General features: G+C 39.2%; 1 protein-coding gene across 1 annotated transcript in view; it reads left to right on the forward strand.

Annotated features, from left to right (window-relative positions):
- The window catches only part of LOC124776986 (xanthine dehydrogenase-like), a 437,142-nt gene that overhangs the window by 291,995 nt on the left and 123,841 nt on the right, over positions 1–21,306 (forward strand). The window contains exon 18 of the mRNA XM_047252231.1: positions 13,142–13,337. Within this exon, the coding sequence (XP_047108187.1) occupies positions 13,142–13,337 (196 nt within the window). The remainder of the gene's footprint in view (positions 1–13,141; positions 13,338–21,306) is intronic.

Genomic DNA, 21,306 nt, shown 5'->3' on the forward strand with positions numbered 1-21,306 from the left:
CTCTTGAGTCCTCCTTATAAAAATGTGATTTCATCACAGATTAAAAGCCTCTGACCAGTTTAAAAATATAAAAACTCACCCCTCATTATTTATAGGTATTCAAGTGATTGTTACCACAAAATATCCCATATACAGATACACCAACAATTATATTTGTATCAAATACTTTCATATTCTAAGTAAATCAGTTGTGAATCAACACTCAATATTTCGAGTATTACTGTCAATTTACTGTCAATGTTCCTCTCAAGGGACTCCTGATAAACAGTATGAGCACAGTCTCCAAACAGTGAGTGTTTATTAGCCATTTACACAAACAGAACAAAGATACTCTTTTACAAAATGGTGCCGCAAAAACTGAAACACCTGAGCAGTACTGCCAGAAACAACTAAACAGATTTTTTTTATTTTTTATTTATTTATTTATTTTTTTACACGTTTAATTCCTTAGGACCAAATTGAGGAGCAAGTCTCCAAGGTTATGGAACTTGTCAGTATATGGAATTACAACACAAAAGTAATAACAGATAAAATAAAATGTTTATGAACCCAAAAAAAAGACAAGTCATAAGTTTGTGTAAACACAGTCAACAATATAACACAAGAATCAACTTAATGTTTCAAGGAACTCCTCAACAGAATAGGAGGAGTGACCTATGAGGAAATTATTCAGTTTCAATTTGAAAGTGCGTGGATTTTTGCTAAGATTTTTGAATTCTTGTGGTAGCTTATTGAAAGTGGATGCACTTTTGTGTCTGTGTGGTGTTTTCTATTTGTTCCAATTTTGTGACAGTTGGCTAATAGCTGTTTCTCTTTTGTCACAATTCTGTGATTCCCCTGAGGCATACATCTTTTTTCATGAGTAGAGGCACTGAATCATGACAAAGACAAATGATACAATTATATACATTAGCAATAGAGCTCCTTAAGAGGAAAGAATGGAATTGGAATTTCCAAATATGTCATCATTTCTCTCAAGAAAAATGAAAATATTTGTGAGCATACTGCTAGATTTGTCATTGACAGATTTAGTGTCTAGCGTGGAGGTGCATGAATTGACTTATCACAATGTACAATAACCGTTTTTTTTTTAATTGTATTCATCTAAGGAGTTAAACTCTTTACAAGGAAGTAACAAGCTCGTAGATTGACAACTCTCCACCTCAGTATTTATACAATGTACTTGAAATAAAACTGTTTTTTGTTGCTAAGGAAAAGAACAACACAAGAACACTTGTAAAGATATTAAAAATTCTCTGAGGGCTTGGAATAATGCACCACTGACACCAGCGCCCGTGGTGGCTGACACAGAAAGGTGATTGACAGCTGCACTGTAATGTTACTTATACATATATATCTATATTCATGGGCACACGACCCAACTCAACACTGCACTGCATTATAATGCAAGAGAACTGAAGCTCATTCACTACATTAACCCCTTCTGGGGAAGCAGAGTGCCTAGATAACTGTTAAGATCTATTTGCTGAGCACATCAACCTTGCCTGCAAGACTGTCATAGTCCACATGTGTTATCATTATTGTTGATATGGTGCTACACGATGTTGTCACTGCTCTTATCAGAGCAGGTATCATTGCATTCATTATCTTGTCAGCTAAGTCAGTCACTGTATGCAAGAGCACTAGTGACCACTCCATAACGGATATAGCAAGTTTTCAGGTACAGTGGCAGTGTTGACCTTGTTTCTCAAGTGCCTTACATACTGCAATGGCTTCCAGTCGCCAATATCCTCCTGAGTTGAAACTTAAGGTCTTCTTGAGATGCTGAGCCTCTATGAATTAATTCTGTCTTCAGCTTCTTATAGGAATTTATTGTAGGTGATGATGTTGTTATTACACCTTCAATCGCTGCTGCATACTGATGGTCAGACTTTGTGGAATCTGTGGTGATTCCAGCATAAAGAAAACTGGCCCCCACTTGCACAATCCGGAGCATGGGGTTGTTTGACAAGAAGAGCAGGAAACACACAGAAAGTCTAGATGCTGACAGTTCTGTCACTTCGGGCATGTCAGTCATGGGAGAAGGCTTAACTACTAGCTTGAGTTCTTCATATGCCGTAGTACAGGCTAGATCATGTCAGGCTGGCTGCTTTTCCACCATCTGACCTTTGAATTTGTAGTATTGAGCTCTAGTCTGAACATTATATGTGCGTAAACTCTCAAGTAAGGAATGAACAAAACTATTGCATTGAACAGAAATGGAAACTATTAAGATGCAGTGGCTTTGAGAAGTTTCACAACATGTAGCGTCTTCCCTGAGATACAAAAATGAATCAATACCGTATATAGTTCGTAACCAAGTAACTTGACAGGAATATGACTAAATCACAAGACTAACAGTAAGCACACTACTAAGACAGCTCCTCTGGCAGCTGGTGCGAAAAATGTTTGATGGCCAAGATGTAAATAAACACACGTGACACTATATAGCATGACCCTGCATATGTGAGTTGTTACACATTAATGAAACTTCCAAGAAACAAAAGGCAGCACAATAAGGTACTTAAAGGAAAGCTATGTATTGGCACTGCTGTCTTATACACTGTGTAACTACAAAGTAAATTTTTAGGAAGCTTTATGGAGATAAAAACTGCAGTATGTGAGGTTGGCTGCAATGCAGGGAGATAATGAAATATAGAGTGTAAATAAATGTGTGGAAGTTATTGTCAGAGACAATCATGATCCTTTAATTGATATTTTGGGGGACGGGTCTAGAAATGTGCAAAGTGAAGGGGACAAATGGGTGGAGTGAAGAAGTGTGGATAGCAGGGCATAAATTCTTTGTGAATTTCATTCCATGTACATTGCTGAACAGCAACTGAGCCTCGCAGATAGGTGTATCAACAATATATGCAAATGTCCACACTTGGTACATGATGTGTAGTTGGGCTCAAAGAATCTGGTTGGAGTAATCGGCAAATTGCTTGACATTTGAATATGAGCAGTGCTGTTATTCAACAACTCTGGCAGGAATGGGTGAACCATGACTGAACACAGTGTCAAGGAGGAAGTGGTCAACAGAGAAGGACAACGAAGTTTGAGGACTGAGCAATCATAAGAGAGGCACATGGAGCCCTAGATTCTTCTTTATCATCGATCTGACATGCAACTGGTGCTTCAGTGACCACAAGGATGATTAATAGGTAGGTCACAGAAAGGGGACTGAGCTCACAGCACTCCACACTCCAACTGCTGTTAACCTCCTTACACCAACAAACCTGTTTGAAGTGGTGTTGGGCATATTAAGCCTGGGATCTCAATGACTGGAGCAGAATTGTCCTCAGTGTAGAGTCCCACTTTGAACTGATGCCCTGGTCAGAGACGGGATACCAACCTGACTGTTGTGTGGCATATGGTGTGACAACCAGGAGTAATGGGTTGGTCTGGAGTGCCTTTTCATTTTGTAGCAGGAGCCTGTTGGTTGTCATCCATGGCGCCCTTACAGCACAGTGGCACATCAACTATTATATATGCTCCTTTTTGTTGCCTGTCACGCCAAGCCATCCTGGGCTTACATTTCAGTGAGATAATGCCTGCCTGCACATGATGGGAGTTTCTGCTGCATGTCTTTGTCTTTGACAAAGCCTGCCTTGCCCAACAAAGTTGTCAGATCTCTCTCCAGTTGAGAGCTTTTGGAGTATTGTGGTCATGGTCCTTCTACCAGCTCAGGATTTTGATGCTCTAATGTGGCAATCAGACAGAATTTGGCACAATATCCCTCAGCAGGTCATCCAACAACTTTGTCAGTCAGTGCCAAGCCAAATAACTGCTTTCATAAGGGCCAGAGATGGACCAACAGATTATTGACTTGCACCATATGTGAAGTTCTTTCTCTTGATTAAGTCACCCACATTTTCTGAAATTGTAATCATTTGTTTGTCAGTGCATGTACTCCACATTCAGGTAATTTCTTCATAGTGTATCATGATACTCTTTTGTGCACCCCTTAGAGTGTATGTTAATATTTCATTCAGTTCTGTTCATCAATAGAGCGTGCTTGTACACCTCTTTCGAAGCTTTTATTAGTGGTTGTCACCTCACTCTCTCCTTTTTTTGTGTCTTCACATCCTCTGTTACTCCTGCCAGATATGAGTTCTATGCGCCTTAAAAGAATTCTGATATAGGTCATAAGCAACATCTTTTATAGAAAAATTGAGGTTTTATTTGTACCTTGTCAGTGAAACTAGTATCTCAATTTGGGCTGCTGTGATCATTCTTATTCATAGCTCTGTGCATTGGTACACTTACGTATTTTCATGGAACAATGAGATGCGGTGCCAGTGCCTCAGGTGCTGCATTTTTGTGCTTGCATTCTGGTCAGGGTGCTGAATTCTCCAACATGCTTGACGTTCCTTATGATCTTTTTTGTCTCAAAATTATTTTCAGGTGCTAGAAGAGTTAGAGTATTTATTTAGTATGTATATACTAATTAAATTCATGTGTTGGGTGCATAGACATATGAAAAAGTTGAAAGATGCAATACATTAAAACATTCTCAATATGCAGTCCCTAACTAGAGTGCTGTAGATTTTATGCTTGTGCTATGTAATGAAGCACATGAAAGCTGTTTCATTCTTTGCAACTCAGCTTTTTTGAAACTTCATTTTTGAGTTTGTGGAAAACTATGAAATATAACAAAGGACTACTGATATAGGTAAATCAATTAGTAACAATGTTGTATATTGTACATTCAAATGCTATCTGTCAAGAGGTGACATTCCATTAGTAGCACTGACATATGACAGAAAATTCAGTATAGTGATCTGACAGTAAAAGAGGCAAAGTTTCAAAAATTTTACCCAGTGTGAAATTTAACATTTTTCCAGGTGAATTAAATGTTCAAAGAGATATTGGCATTGCAGCCAGTTGTCATAAACTTCACTCCATGATATTTCAGCTGGACACAGGCCAGTCATCTTCAGGTGAGCCATCGAAGACTGATGAAGAAGTTCTCCACTCTGCCGTATACAGCACTCTGAGAGTATTGTCATGAATGTGCGGGAATACTCTCAGCACACTATATAGGAAGAAGCAGAGAATGTCTTTGTCACCTGAAGATGACTGGAAGTGACCAGTCATAATATCTCGGAGTGAAGTTTACGATGACTGGATGCAATCCCGAAATCTCTTCAGACAATTCTACCCAAGTTAATCACTTAATAAGGATATCAGGCACAACCTGCTGCATGAGTAAACTCCACAGAAGACATGGTGAGCTTCAGCTGCTGTGGAATTCCTCCACTGTTGAAGGGTTATTCTATAGCTGAAGGCTTTTGCGGTTTAATGTTTCATGAAGTCTACAATTTAACATTTCATCATTTTATCATCACCAGACTGGCTCTTACTGCATGTGAACCAGATAATATTTGCTCATAGTTAACTATATGTTACATGAAATTCCTGAGATTAGAACTCGCAAGAGTTTGGTTGATGTGTGTGTTACCAGTGAACTACGCATCTGCCCTGACTAGAAGAAATCTTCTTAAATCTTGATTTGACACCAGCATCTATTAAAACAGTATTCTGACAGCTTTTAGTTACAATAGCATTTTATTGCATTTGACTGTACACCAGACAAGACATTAGTGTACTCCTTTATGTTAACTGAGGTCCAGTTCAGATTATGACAGTCAACCAATTAAACAAAAAATGCTATTACAAAAAGGTTCAGTATATGTTGACATTTGTGGTGCTCTGTTATGTAGTGTTGCACCATGTGTGCCGTGTGCATTTATTTACAAACACCGTGCTATCCAACATTTTTTGCCACACAACAGATGCACTGTGTTTTATATACTTGTCTTTTAGAGATATTATTCTCCGTTTATGATTTTTATATTTTGTACCTCGCATGCACATAAGGATTTGGCATAGTTATGAGATAACTCTGATGTTTTGTTCCCTGCATGTTAACTGATTCTGAATTGCCAGATCAGACCAATTGAACAAGCTGTGTATTTTTCGCTGTCTTCTGTGTCTGTGGTCAATAAAGCTACTTTAATTGTTTGAGGGAGTTTTTGTGTAGTCTGGTTCCATCATATCAAGTACATGCAAGGTCTGATGGTCAAATGACAGTCTGCACAGCTTGTACTGACATCATTCTTGTTGTATATTATGTTCGAGTCATTGCTATTCATTGGGACAGTGCACAGTGCAGCAGTCTCTTCAAGCATTGGTGCTACAATTTTTGTTACCTCACAAAGTATGTAAGGAATATCTCATGCAAATTAATAGAATAAGCACAACAGACCATGCTCCACACTAAACTGTCATACATAGTAAAGATAGTTCTGACTCTCAAAATGACTTTTCTACTCAACTTTACCAAAACATACAACTATGTACACTTCCTCATTTGTATATCATGTTAGCACAGGATTTTGCTATTAATCAGATGCTGTTCTTTTTTGAATCAAAACAACAATATAGCAGAAAATCTTGTAGCCTTTCAAAATAACATCCCTTACTGTGAAAATGAATCGTAGAGGGAACAGCTGTAGTTACTTTTATGTTCCTTAAATAGAATGTTTGCTTAAGACAGTGTGTTGTCTTCAGTGTATCAAATTATCTGTCTCAGCTTTGGCAACTGTTGTTGTAGATGAAATACTCTGCAAAATTCCTTGCGTTCCTTTATGATGAAGTGACAACATTGGCAACTGTTGTTGAAGATGAAATGCAATGCTTGCTTTTTTTTTATCATTGCTATTGATCTACTGTGCATCAACACCACTAGTACTGTAGCATTTTTGTGAGTTATTTGTTGACTAAGCATTTCAACTACCTTACAGTTGGATGCCTCCAGTCCTGCCCCTGTTGCCATTAGTAGCCAATATTGTTGTTGCATGATAGACAATATGTGGGACACCAAGTGCTGTAAACATCATTGATATTTTTGCGACCTCAAATTCAAACGGTACCTTGTTAGAAACACTATAATAGAAAAACAGTTTCTAGTTACATGATGAGTTTGTTATCTCCTTGGAGGTTGTTGTTTTTAAACTAATTTCTGTTGATGGAGTAAACAGTGTCTGCTAGAGTAAATCTAAAGCATCTGTATTACATTGTTTACTAGCACGTGCAATGATTGTTGTCACTGTGAGGAAAGAACTGTTTCAATTAGTGTTTAATGACGTCAGCCTATCATGATTTCCGCTGCAGCCATTTTCTGGGAGCTAGTTAGCTATATAATCCATGGGTCACTGGACACAATATATCATGATGACATGGGTCAAGTCTGATTACAGGATATTAACTTACGTGATAATGTTTGCTGACCATTTACAGATGAAGTCTTTGAATATTTATTTTAATAACACAAGCAACTTTGTGAAGATGTAAATTTTAAAATAAAACCCTTCTATGGAATCAAATGAGTTGCCCAGTAGGAATTTTTTAAGCTTCCTTTCAAATTCAGCTTTGCTGTCTATCAGGATATCATGGACTAAATGATAAAAGATTTTGGTAGCAATGTTATACCCCCTTTTCTGAACTAAATTCATTCTTAATGAAGAGTAATGAAGATCATTTTTTTCTTATAGTATTATAACCATAGACGTCTGTGTTACTCCTGAGCTGTAATGGATTGTTTACAATAAATTTCACAAGAGAAAAGAAGTGCTGTAATTCTCTAGTAATCAGATATTTTATACCTAATTCCATCATCAGTACTCTTCAAGGTACACTTTCTGGCGGTGAAGCCTTTCATTCATAAAGATGATGTATCCCAGAAGGTGATTCCATATGATACTCTGTCGAGTCACTTTAATGTGACTATCTGTTAAAAGGCTGAATAAGCACCTTTTGCAGTGTGGACCACAGCAAGATGTGCAGTAAGGAGAGTCAGTGAGCTTCTGGAAGGTAGCAATGTGGATGTGCTATGACCTGGTGTGCTTCATTTCTTGGTTGAGAATCCATTGCACAAACAGCCCAATTGAAATGGTCTCACAGATTCTCAATTGGGTTTAAACCTGGGTTGTTTAGTGGTCAGGGGATTATGGTGAACACATGCTGGTGTTATCCAGTTGTGCACGTACGCTGCGAGCTGTGTGACATGTTGCATTGTGCCACTAGTAAATATCATTGTACTGAGGAAAAACAAACCACAGGCGGGGATGGACATGGCTTCAAGGATAGATGCATAGTTGTGTTGATCCCTCATGCCTTCCAGAATGATGAGATCACCCAGGTTATTTGGTGGCCAGGGGATTATGGTAAATTCGTGCTGGTGCTCTCCAACTGTGCACATACACTGTGATTCCATAAACGGCTTTATTCAGTCTCCATACTGTTCTTAAAGTTTTTCTGGTGGAATGATATAAATTCGTTCATTAAAGTCTCCATAGAGATAATCAGATAGATATTACCCTTATATCTGTAGATTTTATTACATTAAGAGCGATGTGTTGAGTTTTATCTGCAAGAAAGTCTTGAATTCAATTTGCAAGTCTGCTCTGATACTCCATAAGCTTGTATTTTTTTCATTGAACAGCAATACAGGATGGTGTCAAATGTCTTACTGAAATCAAGGAACATGGCATCAACCTGAGCGCTGTTGTCCACTATGCCGTGGATCTCATGGAGGAACAGAGCAAGCTGAGTCTTGCAGGATGTCTGTTTGTAGAATCCTTGTTGATTTTTATAGCAGAGATGTTTGTTTCCCAAAAAATCATAGTTCTTCAGCATAAAACATATTAAACGAAACTTCCTGCCAGATTAAAACTGTGTGCCGGACCGAGACTCGAACATATTCCATAAATCTACAACAGATCGATGTCAACGATATAGGACTATAATTGTGTGGAGCTGTCTTATGGCCTTTCTTAAAAATGGGAATGATGTACACTTTTTTCCAGTTGTTAGGTACCTTTCATTACTCCAGTGATCTATGATAAATTACTGTTAGAAGGGGAGCAAGTTCTTTCACATAACCTTTGTAGAATCTTATAGGTATCTCATCTTGTCCTGACACCTTTCCCATACTATGTGATTGTAGCTGCTTTTCAATTCCGCAATCAGTTATCTCAATATCTGCCATTTAAATGTTTGCACGATGATTGAAAGGAGGGACAGTGTTACGATCTTCTGTGGTGAATCAACTTTGGAAGGCTGAATTTCGTTTTGGAAGACCGAATTCAATATTTCGGCCTTCTCTCTGTTATCTTCTGCTTTGGTGCTGGTGTGGTCACTGAGAGAATGAATAGATGATTTTGACCCACTTACTGATTTTACGTATGATGAAAATCTCTTAGGGTTTTTACTCAGATTGATTGACAATATCTTAGTTTCAAAATCATTGAACACTTCTCTCATTCTCTCTCCTTACGCACAATTTTGCTTTGTTCAGATTTTGTTTGTCAGCTAGGTGTTTACTTCTCTTGAATTTGAGATGAAGTGCTCTTTGTTTATGTACTGCTTTTCTAATGTGGCTATTAAACCATGGTGAATCTTCCCTATCCCTTAAAATCTTACTCGGAACACACTTGTCTAGGGCATATTGAATAATGCCTTTGCATTTTTTTCAATTTGTTCTCCACATCTTCATCCTCATCACTGAATATTTGATGCTGACTGCTGAGGTATTCTGAAATTTGTATCCTGTCACCCTTGCTGAGCAGATATATCTTCCTACCTTTCTTATCATTTCTTGTAGGACCCATTGTCATAGATGCTGTCACAGCCTTATGATCACTGATACTTTCCTCTAAATTAACTGATTTGATAAGTTCAGGTCTATTTGTCACCAGGAGATCTAAAACGTCACCCTCGCGAGTTGGTTCTTTAGCTATTTGGTCAAGGTAATTTTTGGACAAGACGTCCAGAACAATGCCACACGAATCCTTGTATGTGGCACCAGTTTTGATGGCATAACATTCCCAATCTATACCTGGTAAGTTGAAGTCACCCCTATTACAACAGCATGATCAGGAAAATTACTAATGATATTCTGCAAGTTCTGTCTGACCGCTCTAAAACTACAGATACTGACCAAGGTGGTCTATAGAAGCATCCAATCACCATTTTTGAGCATTCTTTGATACTCAATTTCACCCAGATTAATTCACATTCAGAATCTGTGATAACTTTGCTAGATTTTATCAAATTTTTACTGCATTAAACATGCCACCACCATTGGCGACTAACTTATCCTTGCAATAAACTTTCCAATCTGAACTTAGAAGCAGTTTACTTGATGTCCAAAAGGGCATGATCATTGGCTTTCAGGCCAAGGGTGGAAGCATTTCCAAAATAGCTTAGTTTGTAAACTGTTCATGTACCACTGTAGTTAAAGTATAACACCTATGGCCAAATGGTGATTTTGAAAACCAGGGATGAGGCAGCTGTGATGCAACACAAGCCATAGATGACAGGTGAAAAGATATGCAACTGCTGAGCAACTGAACATCCAGATGAATCTAGGGGCTACCAGTAGTGCCTCCTCAACAACTGTTCAGCAAACGTTGCTGCATATGAGCCTGCCTGATTTATGTACCCAAGCTGACTGCTGTTCATCGCTGACAAAAATTGGAATTTGTGTGCCATTACCACAGCTGGACACCCACTGAGTGACAACAAGTAGCCTTTTTTTATTATTTATTTTACATATCTAGTTCTGTAGTACCAAATTGAGGAGCAAATCTCCTTGGTCATGGGCCATGTCCATACATGATATTGCAACAGAAAAGTAATAGTAGATAGAATGAAGTATTTATGAATCCTAAAAAGGTATCAAGCTAGAAGATTATATAAATGCAGTTGGCAATATAACACAGGAATCAGCTTAAGTTTTCAAGGAAATCTTTGACAAAATAGAAGAAGTGACCCATGAGGAAACTCTTCAGATTAGATTTGAAAGTTCATGGATTACTGCTAAAATTTTGGAATTCTTATTGAAAATGGATGCAGCAGAATACTGCATGCCTTTCTGTACAAGAGTCAAAGAGGTGGGATCCAAATGCAGATTGGATTTCTGCTTAGTATTAACTGAGTGAAAGCGGCTAATTCTTGGGAATAAGATGATATTGTTAACAAGGAACAACATTAAAGTGTATACACCTACATTGGCAGAAAACCTAGACTAATGAACAGGGGTCGACAAGAGGTTCACTAACTTACACCACTTATTGCTCATTCCTGAATCAGAAATTCCCCTTGAGAATGGGAATAGTTATCCCAAAATATAGTACCATATGTTTTAAGTGTATGAAATTAAGCAAAGTATAGTACTTTTCATGTCAAACTATCACTTACTTCAGATACTGTTCTAATAGTAAAAATGGCAGCATTAAGTGTTTGAACAAGATACTAGATCCTGAACATGGGGTTTCCATGACAGTTTACCATCTTGAACACCTAGAAATTTGAAAAGATCAGTATCACTAATCATATACTGATTCTGTGTAATTAAAACGTCAGGTTTTGTTGAAATGTGTGATAGAAACAGTGAAAACTGAGTTTTTCTGCGCTTAAGCATTTGTTTCTTTTCTACAAGCCATGAACTTATGTATTGAACTATACTCTTTGAAACGGTGCTAATTATCACACAACATCCTTTACTAACAAGCTAGTGTCATCTGGATCATGGTATGCTCCATTGAACAGATGGCCCTTGGCATGCACAGTGTGAAACATTCAAAACAAACATCATGCAACCAGGAAGAAGCGTTATGGGCTGGGGAATAGTTTCATGGCATTCATCGGGTAATCTCGTCATTCTGGAAGGCACAGTGGGTCAGCCCAAGTACACATCTGTTCTTGGAGATCATGTCCACCCTTGCATCCAGTTTACTTTCCTTGGCCACCAAAATCCCCAGATTTAAACCCAGTTGAGACCCTGTGGGACCACCTCAATTGGGCTGTTCAGTCAACGGATCCTGCCAAGAACCCTAGTGCAAGTGGCCACGGCACTGAAGTCAACACAGTTCTACATGTCTGTCAGTACCTTCCAGAACCTCACTGCCTCTTTTCTTGCACATCTCAAGCTGCAAAACATAGTTCTTCGGGGTTTTGACAGGTGGTCACATTAATGTGACTGGACAGTATACTACGTGAGTACACAGCCAGTCTTGTTACTATCCTCAGAGGCCAGGATTACAATCTTATTTCCTTTAGCTATTTACCCATCCATAGAGCATTTGGCTCACCCTCACAGCAGTTATCAGTTACATATGTCTCTCATCATGAAGTAGCGTTCTTGCCAGAGTGAGGCCTACACCAAAGAAATTCTGCACTTAGACTATAATTCACGTATTATAAGTCTGACTCTAGTTTTTCTCACATGACTCACACTAAATATACTAGTTGAGTTAGCATGTGAGCTTCTGCAATCTCTCCCACGCAAATTTCCAGTTGGTAACTGCAGCTGTTGGCTGCTTCTTTGCAGTTTTTGTATGAAACTTTCATGCAGGCTGTATAATGTATTTTTACTTACCCTCTGTCTCCTTGCATGTTATGTTCATTAGTGACGGATGTGTTGTTTTTCTATTTTTGTATGTTAATTCAGATTGGATCTTCAGTAGAGCATGGCTTTTACATTGTTATATAAGTGTCATTCAACCAGCAACCACATCAGACAGTAACAACATTATCTCCTCATGCCTGTTTAAGCATGTGCTGGCCGCAGTCACTCAGTAAAGACACAAAGTTTTCTAGCAATGTTTATGTACATGTTCCCTCCTAGGTGACACATACATTCAAATTCTTGCATCAAAACCTGAAACTATGTTTGAAATAATGGGAATGTCTTGTGTTTAAATTTAGTATTGGTGGAAATATAAACTCACAAAATAATGAATTTTCTAAACATTACCACGTGGTAGGTAATCTGGTGTATATCTCTACACAGTTTACGTACATAATTACACTTGTGCATTCTTGCTACTGAATGACACCTCATACTTCTCAGATACATTAGTCAGAGCATCTTTTTTATATGTTGATGTTGAGTTCTGTTGTATGTTTGCAACAACAAATACTGACTTGAATTACATTAAGAAGTTACTGCAAAATACTTTTGATGCTTCACTATTACCTCATATTTTCAATGAGTGATTTATCAGAGCTGTGACTTATGTGTTCCATTTAATGGAAGGTCTTTATTTGGCAATATTGCATATATTTTTAGGCTGGTGTTGATGACTCTGGGGTTATAACATACATGGATGCAAAAATACATCACAACAAAGGATATTGTAGTAATGAAAATGTTGTTACGTGGGCCATGGGTCATCTTCAGAATGCCTATGATAAAAGTAGATGGACAATAAGTGGTTATTGTGTGAAAACTGATCTTCCAGCCAATACTTACTGTAGAGCACCAGGTAAGATGTGACAAAATCTTTTCTATTTAATATTTTCTTTATGAAAATATTTCTTTGCTCTGGGTGTTTTACTGCTTTAATAATATGGAAGCCACAAGGCTTTTTTTCTTTAATAATATGGAACACATAAAATAAAAGTGCACTATGTTATACAAGGAAGGAAAGTAATATATTGATAACAACTTCTTGGTTCTCAAACAAATCTTTCATTCATAAAAGAGACATAAAAGATAATGAAGAATATAATGGGTGTAAGAAACTCTTTCGTACCAAAAATCAGTATCCTTTCACTGTAAAGAGAAGAAATACTGCAGATTAGCAAACAGTTTTGATAACAAATATAATTATTTCTGCTGTCATGACTCAGTTCCTATGGTGTGTGGAAACCAGTACTATCTTTGTATATCCGCACCCGAATCTGTTTCTACACTTTCTTCTGCGACCAGTCATATTGTAGTTGACATAGGGTATCTCACAATGGTATTATTTGTTCCTCTTTGATCTGTTCAGTGATAATATGCATGAAAAATGACTGCATGTGTGCTTTTGTACTCATTCAAATTTTATCACAATTCCATCTGTGCAGTATATAAAGAGTGGGAGGGGTCTTAAAATCTATTTTCATATTATTAATTTCATTTTAGACCTGTGACACCTTGCAAATATAGAAAAAGTCAAAAGACAACACAGAATTAACAGTTATATCAAAATAACAACTTAACACAATTTATGATATATTATTTCAATGGACATTAGAGAGTTTGACATATGTATGCGAACAGTAAACCAATTTATAATAGAGGTGGTTGCCATGGACAAAACAGGGACATTCCATATCTATGACAACACCAATGTTAATTATTACACACATTTGCTATTTTAGGCATTTCACAATAGTTAATTAAGTGTGTGTGCTTATCTAAGAGCAAATAATTAAAATGTACAGGGTGATCAAAAAGTCAGTATAAATGTGAAAACTTGATAAACCACGGAATAATGTAGATACAGAGGTAAAAATTGACACACATGCTTGGAATGACATGGGGTTTTATTAGAACCAAAAAGAAAACAAAGTTCACAAAATGTCCAGCAGATGGCGCTGGACAGCAAAACATCAGTAACTGCTACCGTGATGGGTGAGAGGTACGCCGATATGTTACAGAATCGCATCATTCCCAGCCTGGCTGATAAACACCTGCTGGAACGTATGATGTTTATGCAGGATGGTGCTCCACCCCGCTAGATGTGTGAAAGATCTCATGCGCGCGTCGTTTGGTGATGAGAGTGTGCTCAGCCGCCACTTTTGTCAGGCTTGGCCTTCCAGGTCCCCAGACCTCAGTCTGTGCGATTATTGGCTGTGGGGTTACCTGAAGTCGCAAGTGTATCGTGATCGACCGACATCTCTAGGGATGCTGAAAGACAACATCCGACACCAATGCCTCACCATAACTCCGGACATGCTTTACAGTGCTGTTCACAACATTATACCTCGACTACAGCTATTGTTGAGGAATGATGGTGGACATATTGAGCATTTCCTGTAAAGAACATCATCTTTGCTTTGTCTTACTTTGGCATGTTATTTATTGCTATTCTGATCAGATGAAGCGCCATCTTTCGGACATTTGTGAACTTTTGTATTTTTTTGGTTCTAATAAAACCCCATGTCATTCCAAGAATAAGTGTCAATTTGTACCTCTCTATCTACATTAGTCCGTGATTTATTCAGTTTTCAAATTTATACTGACTTTTTGATCACCCGGTACATTGCAAAAGAAAAAAAGATCAACATTAATTTTTATAAAAAATACAAGGTCAGGTCATAAAACAGGGAAATTTGCACAGAAAATTCCGTTTCATTTCAGGATGGATTCTTTTACAGAGTAAAAACTGCAGTCCATAAAAAATAACATAAGTTTATGAAAAGCAAAGTTGCCACCCACCATATAACGGAGATGCTGATTCGCAGATAGGCACAACAGAAAGATTGTTACAAATAAAACTTTCAGCCTTTAAGACCTTTGTCAAAAATAGATGACTCACACACACACACACACACACACACACACACACACACACACACACACACACACACAAATGCATCTCACACACACATGACTGCAGTCTAAGGCATCTGTAGGCACACTGCGAGCAGCAGCACCAGTTCATTATGGGAGCGGCAACTGGGTGGAGGTAAGGATGAGGCTGGCACAGTGAGGGGTAGAGATAGTAGGATAGGGGTGTCGGACAGTGCAGTGCTGCTTGGAAGCGCACAGGGATGAGGTGGAGAGGGTAGGGCAGATATGTGCAGTTGGGAGGTTAGACAGAGGTGAAGAGAGGGGGTAGCAGAAAAGGAGAGAAGTAAAAAAGACTGGTTGTGGTGGTGGAGTGAGGGCTGTATAGTGCTGAAATGGGAACAGGGAGGCTGGATGGGTGGGGACAATGACTAACAAAGGTGAATTTTCCTCATCATCCAGCTTCCCTATTCCCATTCCAGCTCCATAAAGCCCTTATTCCACCAGCGCACCCATTGTTTTTACTTCTCTCTTTTTCTGCTACCTCCTCTCCCCACGTCTCCACTGCCCTCTGTCTAACCTCCCAACTCCACACCTTGTTCCTGCGCACTCCCTAGCAGCACTGCGCTGTCTGCCACACCTATCCTACTATACCTCCCCCTCTCTGCCACAGCCTCCTCCTTACTCCCACCCAGTTGCCACTTCCGTCATGGAGTGTGTGTGTGCGCATATGTGTTGTGTGTGTATCCGATGCCTATTTTTGATGAAGGCCTTACAGGCCAAATGTTTTATATGTAACAGTCTCCCCACTATATGGTGAGTGGCAACTTTCCTTCTCGTAATATTGTTACATTCCATCCTGGATTTTCCATTGTTAGATTTAAAAATAAAATAAGATATTTCTTAATATTACATACTCAGCTGATATACACTGATGAGCCAAAACATTATGACCACTGCCCGTCGCGAGGTTGAATGCCTGCTGGCGATGTTGCGGGCACACGATGCAGTAAGGAAAGAATGTAAGTGGAAGTGGGGCAATCATTATAGCAAATATATGGGACACAAATGCAAAAATCCTTTGATATAATCAGTTTTGACAAAGGGCGCACTGTTGTGGTACTGCGGCTGGAAACCAAAATCTCTGAAATGGTGCAGCTGATCACCTGTTAGCATACTTGTGTGTCGAGCACCTATGGAAAACAGTTGAAGGATGGTGAAATAATGAGTAAGTATTGGACGACCATGTCCCATCACAAAATGTGGAGGTTGGAGGACCCTCCTCTGTGTAATTCAGGATGACAGTGATCGGTGGCAGATCTGATAACACAGTACAATGCTTGTACAGGCACAAGTGTGTCAGAGCACACCATTTGGAGGCCATTGTTGAATATTGAGCTTCACATCACACAACCCATACATGTTCCTGTGTTGACCCAACATCATTATCAGTTACAATTGCAGTAGGCTCGGCATCACTGCATTTTCATTGTGGATCAATAGAAATGTGTCACCCGTCAAATTAATCACATTTCATGTTGTACCATGGTTGGGTGTCAACATACTTTCAGCCAGCTGAATTGCTGCACGAAACATGCACCATGCCACAGATGCAGGGTGGTGGGAGCAGAATTATGCCATGGGATGCACTGAGTTGGTCTCTCATGGGACCTGTGGTGGTCATCGAGGGCATCATGACAGCATGTTACTACGAACCACCTGCATCACTTCATGTTTGCAGTCTCTCCCTAGTGTGATGACATTTTCCAGCAGAATAATTGTCATGTTGCAAGGTCAGCATTGTGCTACAGTGGTTTGAGGGGAATTATGGTGAACTCACATTGATCTCATGGCCAGCAGATGTGCCTGATCTGTACCCATCAGAACACATGTGTGTACCCGTAAACCACCATCCTGTAATTTGAGGAACTTGCTTGACCTGTACCTAGACATCTGGTGCCACATAGATCTGGAATCCTTTCAAGGATGTTGTGTACCCGTAAACCACCATCCTGTAATTTGAGGAACTTGCTTGACCTGTACCTAGACATCTGGTGCCACATAGATATGGAATCCTTTCAAGGACTTGCAGAAGCCATGCCAAGCAAAATGTCTGTTGTACTGTGTTTGAAAAGTGGAACAACGCTGTATTAAACAGTTGGTCATAATGTTTTGGCTCATTTGTGTGTTGATATTCCTAATTTTCTGTTAAAAAGACTATTGTTTCAAATATTTACAAACATGGATGTTTCAGGTTCTTTAGTGCAAGGAAAACAGATTGGCACAAATGTTGTCTCTTTATATTGTAAATGATTGTGTTGACATCTTTTTGGGTTTTAAATATAACTCACCAATGGGGTGCTTTCTCCCAGAATATTATTCTGTGAGTGATCAAAGACTGGAAATATGCAGATGCAACTCTAGTACTGTTTCTCTGCTGCAGCTTCTATTCAGTGGCCATGGCATATAGGAGACAGGTGAAAGTTTACCTGTGAGAATTTGAACACATGTGCTGCACTTGAGATCACTCTGCAAATATATATCTAAGGATTACACAACATGATTTTAAACTTTTTGGGAAGAGTGATTGTTTTATTGCTTCTGGTGGGATATGTGGAAGTCAAGAATATGGCTTTTTCCCAAATTACAAACAACTGTATGTTGGCAGTAAGATATGATCTAATCCATTTTTAGAAATACCTGTCATTCGCTCACATTCTGACTTATTTACTAGAGTATTATTATTTACAATGCCAAATGATTTGGGCAGGTCTAAAACTATTGTGATAGCTATTTAATTTCCATCTATAGCTTTTAGGTTGAGCATATAGGTACTCATGTTATTTGTGGCTGTGGATCTTAATTGGCCAAAAACATGCCAGTTATTTGATAGCAATGAATTTTGGTTTATAAACTATTGTGCAATAGCATCATATTGTAAATGAGTTCCTTAAAGCATATTGTGACTGAATATGTTGCATATATTTGAAGGACAATGCTTTTGTAATTTAGTTGAGACGCTATCAGCTCCATGAGAGTTCTGCTGCTTCTGATGGCGGTTTTGCAGCTTGCACTGATGTAAACCCTTAATACCTAAATAAATTTCCTCTTGGAAGAAAAAAATCATAAATTATGTTGCTCTAGAAGTACCCAAAACACTCAGGACATGACAGCACATGTCAGAGGCATTGGTAGCTTTGTGTAGAATATGCACCTACCAGCAATGGTGCTCAAAAATAGGTAATCTTACATGATTTAGAACTGCACTGGTACGATGCGATTTCATGACACCCAGCATTAATGGGATTACTCTGCTGCTGCTGCTCATTTTCTTCTGCTGTTCTTGATGCTGCTGCTGCTGTTGGTACTACAGATGTTTGATGTGTATCTGTAACTGATAAGTTTGTCCTCATAGTTTGTTTTCCTTCATACAGTTGTTTTCTGGATTTGCATCTAATATTGTTACTTCCATGACAGGTTCATTTGTTGTATGATTACCTTTGGAAGTACAGTCCACTGGAATCTCTGATAAAGATATATTATCATTATGTTTGCTGAGTGCCTCCAACACTTCAGAGATTATTTTTATCAAAAGTGTTATAAAGTCTCTATTCAGTTGCCTGCTGTGTTTTGTGTTACCATGTCTCTGACGAAAGTCTTTTTTGAGAAAACTTGTATCTGGATACATTTCTCAGACCTTCCGAAACAATCTGTTAGCTTTTGAATGCATGGTTTCACGGCAATATGAAATAATAAAATTTTCTCAGGCTTCCAGCCGCCTCAGCTGGTTAAAATCCCATGAGCTTTCGACCAAGCTCTCCCCGGTCATTGTCAAGTGGTAAGACTGACTGCTGTGCTGCCGTGGCTGTGTCGTTATATAGCCACACTGCTGGCTGTGACATCGCTGGTGCTCTCTTTCTTGCCATATATGGTAGGTAATGTGTTCATCTCGCGTCCATTGTGCCCATTTTAACATCGCGATAGCTGGGTCCCAGCAGTGCTGAGTTGCAAACCGTTGTCCTTGTTGATGGTGTTTTCAGAGGTTTTTGTTTCAGTAGCTTCTTTTATGATGCTATCCCAAAATCCCTTCGTCTTCATAATGACAGGTGTTTTGTTGAATACAATTCGGTGTCCATTTTCTAAGGCGTGTTCTGCCACGGCTGATTTTTCTGGATAGCGTAGGCGTAAGCACCTCTTGTGTTCCGTCCAGCATTGCTCCACAGTGCGTACTATTTAGCTGATGTAGTAACAGCCACACTGACATGGTATCTTGTACACTCGAGGCATTCTAAGCCCTAGATTGTCCTTCACAGGCCTCATGAGCTGATGAATTTTTGCTGGGGGCCTGAACACCGATGAAATGTTATATTGCTTCAGGAGCCGGTTAATCTTTCCCGACACTGTACCACAGAAAGTCAAAAACACAAGTTTCTTGCTTTCTTCTTCGGTGGTGTTCTCTCCTCTGTTGGTGTGTTTCTTGCGTGTCACACCAGATATAGCCTGTGACACCTGTCCGTGGCTGTACCCATTTTCCCAGACGACTTTTCGGAGGTGGCTCAGTTCTAGTGGCAGACTTTCTGCATCTGAGATGACTTTAGCATGATGAACGAGGGTATTCAGAACGCCACGTTTGTGTGCCGGATGGTGGTGATTGAGAGTGTGCAGATACGGATCGGTGTGTCGGTTTCCTGTAGACACTGTGGCTGAGGTGCCCATTGGTTTTCCGTTGAACGAGGATGTCATGGAAGGGCAATGCACCATCTGTCTTGACTTCCATCATAAACTTGATGTGGTTGTGAATGCTGTTCAGGTGTTCTAAAAATTTTTCCAGTTTTTCACGACTATGGGGCCGGATGATAAAAGTGTCATCAACGTAATGATAAAAGCAACTTTGTTTAGCTGGAGCCATGTAAAGAGCGATGTCTTCAAATTTTTCCATAAAAAGTTTGGCTATGGATGGAGCTAATGGGTTTCCCACAGCCATGCAGTCCAACTGGTCGAAATACTGGCCGCCATGTAGGAAGTACGATGATGTCAACGTGTGCTTAAGCAGTCCCACAATTGTGCTATCAAATAACTGGGAGAGGAGATCTATGCAGTCTTTGACCGAAACACGTGTAAACAGGGAGACCACATCAAAACAAACCATTATATCTCCTTGACTAAGATGCAGTAGTTTAATTCTGTTGATAAAGTCATCGGTGTTCTTGATGTGCTGCACACAATGACCCACATGTGGCGCAAGGAGGCTGGCCAGGTGTTTTGCCAATCTATAAGTGGGTGACACAATGGTGTTCACAATGGGACAAAGAGGAGAATCCGGTTTGTGGATTTTTGGTAGTCCATAAAGTGTAGATGGTCTCTGCCCCTGAAAGAGGAGATTCTTAATAACACCCTCTTCCAGTATTGACTGTTTTAGAAACTCTGATGTCTTTCTCATTATTTTTGATGTCGGGTCCCATGGCAGTTTCTGGTATGTATCCTCTTCAAGAATCAACTGAATTTTGGCATCATAGTCAGCTGAAAATCATTTCTTTTTCCCTGATGTACAGACCACCATGGAAAGCAGGTTGATAAAGCAGGCTAATTTACCCCAACATACCTGTCGTGGAGGGCAGCCTACTTGATAGTGCCCGGAAAATTGTTTCTTGAGCCTGACGTGTAGGCTGCCCTGCAAAGCAGGTTGACTTTGTAATGTTGTTCCTACACAACATACCTATCCTGCAAGGCAGCCTACATACCAGGGACTGGAAGGAAACATGTTTTTCCCTGTATCTTCATACCTATTGGAGCAAGGAGGATATAAACTGCGTTATTGATATTCCTGAGGCCTGCTGTTGCTGTGCCAAATTAGTGCAAATTGATCCACATGTTTGGAAAGAGATCCTGAACAAACACACCTACATATACTACACTTTGTATATATAACAGATGTAGATGCACAAATTTCCTGG

This window comes from Schistocerca piceifrons, chromosome 2 (assembly GCF_021461385.2).
Source record: "Schistocerca piceifrons isolate TAMUIC-IGC-003096 chromosome 2, iqSchPice1.1, whole genome shotgun sequence".
Lineage (NCBI taxonomy): Eukaryota > Metazoa > Arthropoda > Insecta > Orthoptera > Acrididae > Schistocerca > Schistocerca piceifrons.